This window comes from Phocoena sinus, chromosome 1 (assembly GCF_008692025.1).
Source record: "Phocoena sinus isolate mPhoSin1 chromosome 1, mPhoSin1.pri, whole genome shotgun sequence".
Lineage (NCBI taxonomy): Eukaryota > Metazoa > Chordata > Mammalia > Artiodactyla > Phocoenidae > Phocoena > Phocoena sinus.
The window spans coordinates 76,932,202-76,944,857 of NC_045763.1; the positions used below are offsets into that span (position 1 = coordinate 76,932,202).

At 37.1% G+C, this 12,656-nt stretch overlaps 1 protein-coding gene across 1 annotated transcript in view; it reads left to right on the top strand.

Annotated features, from left to right (window-relative positions):
* Positions 1–9,949: 9,949 nt before the first annotated feature.
* CLCA1 (chloride channel accessory 1) overlaps positions 9,950–12,656 on the top strand; it is a 36,903-nt gene continuing 34,196 nt past the window's right edge. Inside the window, exon 1 of the mRNA XM_032627256.1 lies at positions 9,950–10,111. Within this exon, the coding sequence (XP_032483147.1) occupies positions 9,950–10,111 (162 nt within the window). The remainder of the gene's footprint in view (positions 10,112–12,656) is intronic.

Consider the following 12,656-nt stretch of genomic DNA (forward strand, 5'->3'; position numbering starts at 1 on the left):
ACAACAAGAGCAGAATGGAAAGAAAGGTGACAAATGGAATTATCCTGTTTAAAGGTACTTACATCATACATACGATATTAATTCAAGGTAGACATAAATTAAGGATGCATATTATAACCCCTTTTGGCACCTATTAGTAACAGGGAAGGGTATATCTAAAAGGCTAATAAATGTGATAAAATGGAACATTAAGACTACCCAATTAATACAAAAGAAGATAAGGAAAGAGCAAGGAACAAAGAACAGAGGGGAATACAAAAAGCATATAGTAAGATGGTAGACTTAAAGCAGCTAAATTAATAATTATATTAAATATAAATGGACTAAACTCTTCAACTAAAAAGAGATTTTCAGACTTGATAATAAAGCAAGACCCAACTATATAGAATTTACAACAGATGAACTTTAAATATAAATACACAGAAATTGAAAGTGGGAAAAAGGAAAGTGGTATATCATGCAAACACCAAGCATAAAAAAGCTGGTGTTAGTATATTATTATAGGACAGAATAGACCTCAAAAAAGGAGAGAAAAAGGAATCATTTCAACATAATAAAAAATTTCATCAAGAAGATATAGCAATCCTAAATGTGCATGTAACTATTAATAGAGCTTCAAAATACCAGAAACAAAAACTGCCAGAATTAAGGGAGAAATAGACAAATCAACAAGCAAACTTGGAGATTTAAATCTCCCACTGTCAATCGTAGAGTAACTAGACAGAAAAATTCAGTAAGAATGGAGAATATGTGAACAACATTATCAACCAATTTGACCTTGACGTTTAAAAATACTACAAGCAACTAGTGCAGAATACATATCATTTTTAAGTGCTCATGTTTATGCTAGGCATAAAACACATCCCAGCATGCAGAGTCCAGAAATAGACTGACACACATATGGTCAATAGATTTTCCATAAAGCCATGTGCAAATCAATGGGTAAAGGCAAGTCAATGGGTAAAGAAGAGTTTTTTTTTAATAAATGATGTTGGAACAACTAGACATATGTTTGGGAAAGCAATTTTACTTGTAAAATATAAATACCTTGTAAAAATATATATTCATGATGGATTATAGATATAAATATGAGTTAAGATATCAACTTCTAGAAAAAATATAAGAAAATATATTTACAAGTATAGTGTAGAAAGATTTCTTAGAACAGAGAAAACACTAAGCATAAGACAAAATAATAAGTTGGACTGCATCAAAACTAAATATCTGTGCTAATCAAAGGGCACCATTAATAATAAAAAGTTTAGCTACAGTGGAAGAAAATATTCACAACAAATATATCTAACAAAGAAGTTATATTCAGAACATATAAAAATGTTATAAATCAGTTTTAAAAAGACAAAGAACCCAATAAAAATGGGCAAAGGACTTAGACACTTGACGAGAGAATATATAAATAGCCAATAAGCACATACAAAGGCAATCAACACCTGAAACTAATATTGTAAATCAACTATACTTCAATTTATAAAAAAGCAATCAACACCATCAGTTATCAACAAATTGAAAATGATACCTATAAATGAAATACATCTTCATTCCCACTAGAACAACTAGATTATAAATACTGGCACTAAGAAATGTTGACAAGGATGTGAAGCAACTGTAATTTTTTTATACTGGTGAGTGTGCAACAACTTTGGAATACTGCCTGGCAGTTTCTTAAAAGTTATGCATATATCTAAACCATGACCCAGTTATTCCACTTCAAGAGAGATGAAAAGATATGTCCATCAAAAGGCTTGCTCAAGAATTTTTATAGCCACTTTATTCAAAATAGCCCCAAGCTGTAAAAAAACAGAAGTTTCTATGAAAAGAATGGATAAAACAAAATTTTGCTATTTGTATGAATCCACAGTGGCACACCACTCAGCAACAAAAAGAAATGAACAACTGATACATGCAACAGCATACCTGAAATCCCAAAAGCATTATGTTGAGCTAAAGAAGTCAGACTCAAAAGAGCACAGACTGTATGATTCCATTCATTAAAAGTTCAAGAACAATACTAATCTCTGGATATAGAAATCATAACAGTGGTTGTCTCATGCAAACGTGTGAGCATTCACTGGAAAGCTTTCTGGAGCAATGAAAGTGCTATAGGGATTGATTGCAATAGTGGTTGACTGGGTATGTATACCTTTGTCAAAATTCATTTACCTATTTGCAATTGATCTGTTCATTTTATTGCATTTACATGTTCCATCAAAAGAAACACTATGAATGAATTTATTGTATCTTTCCCTTTTAGCAAGCAATGGTTTCTAGACCAGGAGTAATTTTACTCTCTCGGGTGACATTTGGCAATGGCAGCTGACTACTTTGATTATCATAGTTTGGGGTACGATCTAGTGGGTAGAGGCCAGGGATGCTGCTAAACATCCTACCTGGCACCAGACAGCCCCCACAACAAAGAATTAGCCAAAAATGTCAATAGTGCCAAGATTGAGAAACCTTGCCTTATAGGGAGGAAGAGAAAGGCATCATTCATAAGGACATTTGACACCTGAATACAAGAAAAAGTGGCCTTAGCGAAGGGGAAAGGGGGAACAAAACTGAACCAGATTTAAATGAAGTAGAGAAGACAAAAAGAATAGAAAAAAATAGTTTAAATAAAGTGAAGATGGTCTATGTTAGAGGATTGAATTCATAAGGCTCGTAGAAAATCTAACTGATGAAAAATAAAGAAGGGGGATGGATATAAAGTTGGGAGGATGCTGCATTATGTGTTAAGATCTGTGTTATGATCTGTGAATGTAAAATACAGGGAAACAGGGAATAGAAGCAGAGGGGAAGTGAGATAAATAGTGGGCTCTGAAGAAATGAGAATCTGATTTAGTTTGCATTTACCATAGGAAGTAGAAAAAGCACAGCTCAGGCACAAAGAGAGAGACAAAATAAGATATGAAAGTTAGGGATACAATTATAGAGTACATGATGATAGAGAGACAAGTACTCAAAGGCACAGAAACAGAAGCTCATATGCATGGAGGTAATTAGAGCTTGTCCCTAAAGATCAAAAGAAATGCACCCTTCCATAAATCCCTCCTGCACTTAGACTACACAGCTCTTATTAGCAAGATGATAGCCTGGATGGGTGGAGAGTGACCCAGATGGTGGTCAATTTTATTTCTTACTTCCTCTAAGCTACCTGCTGCTAAGTCTTATCGAAAAGCTGCTTTCTGGGAACACCTGTCTCGAGGGCACAAGAAGGAGGAAGCTATTCAGTACAGTGGGCAATTGCTTTGGATAGAAAGATATCCTTGGCTTATGAAGCGGAAGCAATATAAATTAGCAAACATCCAAAAGGAACATTTAAAAAATTGGTATAACCTTACATCACACCAGTATAGGAAAGAAGAAGCAAGAGCATGAAGAAGATAAAAGAAAAAGAGTGTGAAATGCAAGAGTAAAGAAAATTAGAAATTAAGAGTAGAAATTAAGAGTAGAAAAGACAGAACTACCGCTCCAATGCTGACATGTTAGGATTTCCAAATGATAGTCTTTAGTCCAATAGTTTAGTTTTATGTATAAATTTATTTCAATTACAAAAGTAATTCATGCTATTATTAAAACTACAGATGTTTAAGTAAGAAGTGATAAACAAAATAGATGTTAAACAAATAAGCTTAATTATTCCTTTATTAATGGACATTTAGGTAGTTCTACTTCTTGCTATTATAAAGTATGCTTTGAGGGACAAATTATATTACCCTTGTACATATACTCTTATGCACCTGTGTGAGTTGTTCTTTGTATATATAATCTAGTGCACCTGTGTGAATCTATCTGCAGGGTAAATTCCTAGCATGGAGCTGCTATGTTGAAAGATACACACACTTAAATTTTGATGCATAGTTCCTTCCAAAGCATTTATACCAATTTTTATGTCATCAAAAATGTATGACTACCTGTTTCCTTATGGCCTTATTACCATTACTAAAGTAGGTAATGAACTAGGGGGTGGAAACAGGAGTCATATTGAAGTATTACATGGCAGAGAGCTTAAAACTACCTCTTAAACATCAATATCCTACAAATATACCTTGGTCATTCTTACTTGATGCCATCTAATGCAAAGCCCTGGCTTTCTCCATCTTGTTGGCTCCTCTCCAATTTTTCCCTTCAAGGCTAAGGTTTGGGTAAGTGGGAGTGAAGAAGAAGTGTAAAGATAAGATACTTTATTGAATAAATTCCATGTGCCAGGCATTGTGCTGTGTTATATTAGTTTTTTTTTTTAATTTTTCAATATTCAAAATACCAGTATACCATAGCTAATATCAATGAAAGTAGATTTGATGCAAGAGGTATTATTAGGGATAGAAAAAATTTTTGTGATGATAATCATATAACAATCCTAAATTTGCCTGCACCAAGAACATAGCTTTAAAATATATAAAGCAGAAGTTGATAGAACTGAATAAAGGAAACAGAAATAGACAAATTCACAATTATAATTGGAGACTTTAACACACCTCTTTCAGCAACTAAAAGAACAAGCAGCCAAGAAATTGGTAAGAAAAGAGACAATTTGAATAACATGATTAACTAACTTGGCCTAACATATATAAAACACTGTAACCCAACAACTACAGAATAAATATTTTTCTTGAAAGCACATGGAACGTTTTACCAAAATAGATCATAAGCTGAGGCAAACAATAAGACTCAACCAATTTCAAATGATTTAAATCTTAGGGTATTCTTTCTGACTCTAGTGGAATTAAACTAGAAATCTATAATAGATTAACTAGAGACTCCCCAAGTGTCTGGAAATTAAGCAACACACTTCTTTTTATATAGCACATAAATAAATAAATTCAAGAATTTATTCTAGGAATGTAAGAGGGATTTAACATTGAAAACTCAATCAATGTAATTCCCCATATTAACAGAATAAAGAAAAAAATCATATATGGTATATCATATGTGGTATATGGTATATAGTAATCTCAATAGATGCATAAAAAGCACTTGATAAAATTTAAAACCTATTTATGATTTTTAAAAAGAAAACTCTTAGCAAACTAGGAATACAAGGAGACTTTCTTAGTCTGATAAAGATACCTACAAAATATCTCTAGATAATATCATACTTAATGGCCAAATATAGGATGCTTTTTCACTTGGGATTTCCACCTGTATTCAACGTTGTACTGGGGGGTCCTAGCTAGTGTAATAAGAGAAGGAAACAAAATAAAAGATATAAGATTGGAAAGGAAGAAGTAAACATGTTATTATTCACAGATGGCATAATTATAAACACAAAATCCAAAAGAATCTACAAACTATCTGAAATAAATGAATTTAGCAAGCTCCATGGATGAAAGGTCAGTACATAAAAATCTAATATATTTCTATATACCAGCAATAAACAATCAGAAAATGAAATTTTATAAAAATACCATTTATAATAGCACCCCCCAAACTTTTAAAAACCACGGAAATAAATTTAATGAAAGGTGCAAAAGACTTTTACCCTTAAAACTATAAAACATGGTTGAGATCAAGTAAATAAACTTAAAATGAAGAGATATGCCAGGTCCATGGATTGAAAGACTCAATATTATAAACAAGTCAATTCTTTCCAAACTGATGTATAATTTTTTTTTTTTTTTTTTTTTAGGTAAGAAGTGGACTTACTTAGAGAGATACATATTCCATAGAATGCAGTCCATCTCAAAAAGGCTAGAATGACCTTGGGAGAAATAAATACACTCTACCGACAGAGTGTGGGCCATCTCAGAAGGTGAGAGGTCCCGAAATATGAGGTGGTTAGTTTTTACGGGCTGGGTAATTGCATAGGCTAATGAGTGGAGGATTATTCCAACTATTTTGGAGAAGGGGTAGAGATTTCCAGGAACTGCGCCACCGCCCACTTTTTGGCCTTTTAATGGTTGACCTCAGAACTGTCATGGCACTGATGGGTGTGTCATTTAGCTAACGTATTACAATGAGCATATAAATTTAATGTGATCCAGTCAAATCCAGGAGTTTTTTTCTGGTAGAATTTCCAAGCTGATCCTAAATTTTATATTTAAATGCAAAGGACTAAAAATAGCCAAAATAATCTTGAAATAAGAAAAACAAATCTGGAGCGTTTATATTACCAGATATCAAGACTTACAAACCAGCAGTAACTAAGACAATATGGTATTGAGGTAAGCCTGGTCATATAGACCAATGGAACAGAATAGAGTCCAGAAACAGACGTGCACACTTGCAGTCAACTCACTCACAACAAAAGCACAACTGCAATTCAGTGGGGGGGAATGATGGTCCTTTCAATAAATGATCTGCATGTATTGCTATCCAGAGAGGAAAACAAAACAAAAATCTTGAATTTTACCTCACACTATACACACAAAAATAATTTGAGATAGATCACCGACCTAATTGTGAAAGATAAGACAATAAACCTCTAGAATAGAATATTGTATAACATCTTCATGAACTTGGGAAAGCTGTCTTAAATATGACCCCAAAAACAATACCCATAAAATAAAAAATTAAATTGAATTCCATTAAAGTTAAGAACCTTTGTTCATCCAAGAGACCCATTAAGGCAAGCCACCTACTGGGAAAAGATATTTGCAATACATACATCCAATAAAGAACTCAATACCCAGAACATATAAAGAATTCCTCTAGATCAACAAGGAAAATACTAACCTGATTAAAAACTGGGCAAAAAGACTTGGACAGGCACTTCATAACAGAGGATATCCAAATGACCAGTAATTATATGAAAAGGTATATAACAAAATTGGTTATCAGGGAAAATGCAAATTAAAATCACAGTACTATATGATTATACCCCACGCAGAGTGGACAAAATTGTAAAGAGCAGCAGTACCCTGTACTGGTAGAAATGTGGATCAATACAACAATTTTGAAAAGTATTTGGCCGATCGACAATGGCTAGACATACATATACCGTGTGACCCAGCAATTCCACTCTTGGTATGTACCCAACTGAAGTCAATGCTTATGTCTATGGCAGTGTTATTTAAAATAGCCCCAAACAGGAAATAATCCAAATGTTCATCAAAGGCAGTAAGTAAATTGTGGTATATTTTTACAAAGAAATACAATGGAAAAAGAACATATTACTGCTACACACAACAACATGGCTGAATTTCACACAGAAAATGTTACGTGAAAGTAGCCAAACACAAGAGGGCATACTTATATTTCTGTTTATATAAAGTACACAAACAGGTAAAATTAATCAGCGTGGCGTTGGAGGTCAGTATCGCAATTACCATTTGGAGGTTTTTGACTAGAAGGGAATACAACAAAGACTTCTGGGATGCTGGAAATATAAACTTTGGTGAAAGTTTGTCTCTCAGGGTGCTAACTCCCTGCACCTCTGGTTTGTGTCATTTGGCCCATCTGCACTGCCTCTGACAAAGTCAGATCCCAGGTGCCATGGGGTGATGCTTTATGTGAGCCAAAGCCTCTGTGAATCTGTTTAGGCTGAACTTGGGCACCAGAGAGAGTGGGGCTGCCACCACACCCTGTCCAGTGGAGGCCATGCTAAACTCCGCCCTCTTCCTGGGGAAGCAAAGAGCCAGTGGTGTTAGGAGATAAGGCAACCGAGGCAGCAGCAAGGACTCTCCATTGAGGGAGCAGCCAAGGCCCAGCCAGCAGGGAAGGCCACACAAAATATGAGGAGGCACCTAATCTGGATCTGTCATACCGGTGACCCCTGTCATAGGCACCTGCACCAGCCACAGCCCAGCAAGGGCAAGGCAACTAAAGGCTCAGACCGCTCAGTAAGGAAAGGCTGGGTTATACCAACAGGAAAAAAACCAAACAAACACAGATCAGTCAAAATGCTGGCTAAAAATGAGGGAAACTGGTGATGAAGGAAGGAGATAATACATATCTATAATGGCCTTGAGACCAGCTATAGCAGCAGGCACTGTGATTTATTTCAATAACTCTGTCGCTTTGGGTATTTTAGGAGATTGCAATTGGCCAGCACTTCGAAGGAGATTCTATGAATGATTCTGTAAGAGGGCTTGTACCCTCTCTCAGGGAAAAAGTGAGACAGCTTGTGCCCCTGCCCCCAATTCCAGCCTTAACTTATAATATCGGAGCTAGATAGAATGAAAGGACGTGAGTGGATCTGAGCAGTTCAAGAAGTAAATTGTATTGGACTCATCTTATTGAAGCTCCTTAGGGTTGTTTGGCCCCACCTGTCCGCTTGACCCAATGGGCACTTACTCCTCCTCAGTCACTACCTACTCCTTGTAGGCCCAAGTGGTTCTACTGCCAGAGGTCAACAGGCACCACCTGGAATCTTTGGCTCTTTATACACCACAGGGCGTAGGATTTTCTTTCCAAGCAGCTGCTGAATGGGCTGGGTGACACAGCCAGAAGGGTGATCACCTGCAGGAGATCACCTGTAGGAGATGAGAAGGGGCCAAACACTTTTCCTTCCTCCTATAGCCCATTAGGAGACATCCCAGAAAGCAGGGCAGGTGCACCTGCAGGGTGGCCTGCTGGGTCTGTTTACTATTCCAGAGCCAGCTTAGTAAGCACCTTTCATTGCTTCCCAGGCTTCCCTGAATCATTTCCCCTTTTTCTCACTCTCACTGTTCTGGGATTAAGCTTGCAAATCATTTTCACATAAGCTTGTCTTAGACTCTCTTTTCTAGGGAACCCAGGAGAGACACGTATAGTGGGGGGCGGGGTATGAGATATTTTAAAATGTAAAATATTTTATGACATATGTATAATAAATGCATACATTTATTCAATAAGAATTGAATAAATTATTTTTATATAAAAGTATATTTAGATTATCTGGACAACTATTTTATCATTGAGTACTTCCACTCTATTCCAATGCTTCACTTTTGATTGATTAAAGATTACATACTTAAGCAATAAGTACTAATTATTAGCAACAAGTACCAATTTAATTTTTACGAGTGAGTGTCAAAGACAGACGAGATGAAATTGATGCTTATCACTGTGTGAAGATCAAATGAAGTTATGAGATGAAGGGATATTTCAAGTAATTTGAATATAGGACCAATTTGAATTGGTAGACCAATTTGAGTTTTCAACTGAGATTTGGCAAACTTAAAAGAATCTATGCAGTAGCTGGCAGTCCACTATTCATGTTCTGAGAGACATTTAATTTCAGTAAAATAATTGAATGCTAATTTGAATTTTACTGGGCAGTAGAAGCTACGGAATAGTGAAATAGAGGTTTGATGAGGAAACTTGAGGGAGTTTCCCTTGCACAGTGAGATATAAATTTTATCTTTTCATTATAGAATATTCAATAATATCTAATGTGGCTTGCTAATGTTTTGGTGCAAGTAGATTGTCTAAGGGAGTAACGAGAGGTGCTGAGGTTACATAAAGATCGAAGACGATAAAAATAAAGACCACCATGAGGGATAACTGGATATACAGTTTATACTTAATGAATGCGTACTGAATACGCAGAACAGTCAGGCCTCCACTGGGCAGGCAGGGGTTAGAGGGTGGATTTGGGTGGGTCAGTGTCCCTGGCTGGACAAACATTTGTAAGAAGTAAACATCTTTCAATGGCAAAGCTGCTTGTCAGCTGTGAGTCCTGCCAGGGAACCAGATATGGCTCCCCACCCTTGAGGAAATGGCAAAGGTGAAGGCAAGGCTAATATTCCTTTCAAAATCAAATATTTAAAAGTACACAAAATTTGAGATGAAGTTATAGTTATCATAATGATAGCTATAGTTAGCATTCCTCATAGTGGTGACAAATCCAATAGTGAAACAATTTGGGGTTAAGGGGTTAAAGTCCTGTGGTAAACCACTTCTGATAACTTGGAAAAACGTGCGTTTATATATCCATATATATAGGGGTAAAGAAAGATGCCTCCATAATTAACATTTTCCAAAGAGAGAACCCAAAGGGAGGTGTACAGCAATGGGGTCATTTAAGAATTCGGTTTTCATCTTGGTCCTTCACCTTCTGGAAGGGGCCCTGAGTGATTCACTCATTCAGCTGAATAATAATGGCTATGAAGGCATTGTCATTGCAGTTGACCCTAATGTGCCAGAAGATGAAACACTCATTCAACAAATAAAGGTAAGTCGTAGATGGTAATTATCCATGCTTTTTTGAAAAATTAAGCAAAATATTGTGATAGAGGAAACGTGAGTTCTCTAACTCCAGCTGCGTGACACTGGCAAGTTTTTTTTATACCTGTGTCTTCATTTCTTCAGCTATAAAATGGAAATAATAACACAACCATTATGATTCTTCTGAGAGATGAGATAATAAATGCAATGCACATAATTCAGAGCTTGATATATTGTTGGCACTTAATAAATGATTTCATTGAAAATTATTTAGTTCTGCAACCGAGGCAGAGCCAACTACATTTGGCAGATATTGTGAGATGCGCAGAGGGTAACTCCTTTGCCTGATTTTACCACTGGCTCATATCAGAGTCTCCTTTTATCCTCCTAATTGTAACCTGCTTCTCTGCAATTCTAATATAGGAGTCCAAGATGCAAATCTCTAACTTAAGAACAAGCCCGACCCTTACAGTGTGAGGAAACCCTGCATTTTCCCAGCCCCAATGCAAAGTGTCCTCTTGGGGCTGCTGAGCAGCCTCACTCCACTTGTTGCTTTTTCTGTAGGGGAAGGAAAAATTAGGGAAGAGGACTCTTCCTGTCCAGGCAGAGGCATCTAACTGTTGTAAGATAGAGAGATTAGAGAGGTTTTGTACAACAGCAAACAGCAAAGAATATGAGGGAAATGTCTTATAAAAGACCACCCTGGAAAGCGGCTGTAGCACACACAGAGGTGGCTGTAGCACACACAGAGGTGGCTGTAGCACACACACACATTACTGCATAATGAACAGAAGTACTGGTCTATAAAATGGGGATAATAATAAGTATCTTTCTCACAGGGCTTTGTGAGGATTAACAATGCATGCATAAAAGGGAAGCTAGGTGAAAGGTATATGGGAACTGTACATTTTTTGCATGTTATCTGTTAAGTCTAAAATTATCTCAAAAACTTAGAAAAACTTTAAAAAAAAAACAACTTAGAAAAACTTTAAAAATGCATGCAGAGTGCCTGGTACACAGTAAGAGCAAATCATCAGTCCCCAGGTCTACTTTTAATCCTAGATAGAAAGAGCTCATCATTCCTCACCAAGCCAAAGGGACTGAGACTTGTTTCTGGGCAAAGTTCCTGAGTGTGAGCTCAGAAGTTAATAGGGCAAGGGCCCCAAGGGTCTCCTCGAAAGGTTCCTTGTTCTGAACAGGAGCAAACCCAGAAAGATGGAGTTTGGGGAGAGAACCATCTCTACCACAAAGAGGAGTTTGGGGCTGGAGAAGTACAGCAGTCGAGGGGGAGAGGAAGTTCACCTGTTTAAACCAGAAGACCATCAGATATTACTGCCATCAGTGAAAGGGAAATTCATGCCTTCTGAAATTTCTTAACAATCAGAAAACTTGGGTGAGTCTTTGATTGCTTCTAAACTTAGGAATGGCATCAGAAAAAAATGAAATAGCCACTTGGAGCAAAAGACCAGGAAAGTGTTGGAGGAAAATGTGACCAGTATGTTTCTGTCTCCGGCTGGACAGTCAGTGGTGCTCAGGGACATGTGGGAAGGAGCACATTAGCATCTCTAAGGACAGTGGTAATTTGTATTTGTATGGTGCTTTAGAGCAAAAGCAAAAGGACTTTCACCTCACTCTCTTTGGGGGGTTCCGCCTGAGAAATATACTTCTCCTTACAATTATTAAATTGGTTTTTTGTTATGAGCCCTAAGTGAGTTGGTATGAGAGAGGTTGGTTTCCACGTTTCTTTGTCACAGAAGCACTTTTAAGGGCAATAGTGTGCTCAGAGTCCCTAACTGAGTAGTTAATAAAAGTGAGTTCCTATTTGATGTTCCAGACCCGCAGTCGAGGGACCTCACTGTGGGTTTTGCCACTTTCCTGGTCATCCCTCAGTCTCTGCTTTCTGTGGAGACTCTCCCGCGGGTGTCCTTGTGTGAGCAGAAGCCTCTAAGTCAGCTCTTAAATATTGTACTTGCTTCAGCAGGGCAGTCCGAGCGTCTCTCCACCTGCAATACCGGTGGGTGGCGCTGCAGCAGTTCCATCCAGGGAAACTACACTCTCATCAGTATTGCAGAAGCAGTGGGAGCACAGGTCATAAGATAAGGGAGTGAGAATCAGGGAGAAGCACTCTCTCTCTCTCACACACACACACACACACACACACACACACACACACACACACACACCACAAGAAAGATAAACAACAGGAGCCGTTTGGGGCCTCCTCAATGTATGGGAGCCCAGGCATCTTTGGTCTTGGTGCTCCTGGAGAGTCTGCCCCTCATTATAACCTCTTCACTCATTCATTTGTTCCTTAGTTCAACAAATATTTACAGAGCATTTACATTATGTCAGGTACCAGGAATCCAGTGGTGAACAATATACTATCCCTATCCTTAAGGAATTACCAGCCCATCCTATAAACTTCATCCTCAACATTCTTCAAACCTCAAAAGATTGTGTCTTTTTGGATATGAGGTCACTTTCTCAAAATATGGAACAGATGCCAAAGCAAAGATCCATTATTAATGTTTCTGTTAAAACAGAAGACATTT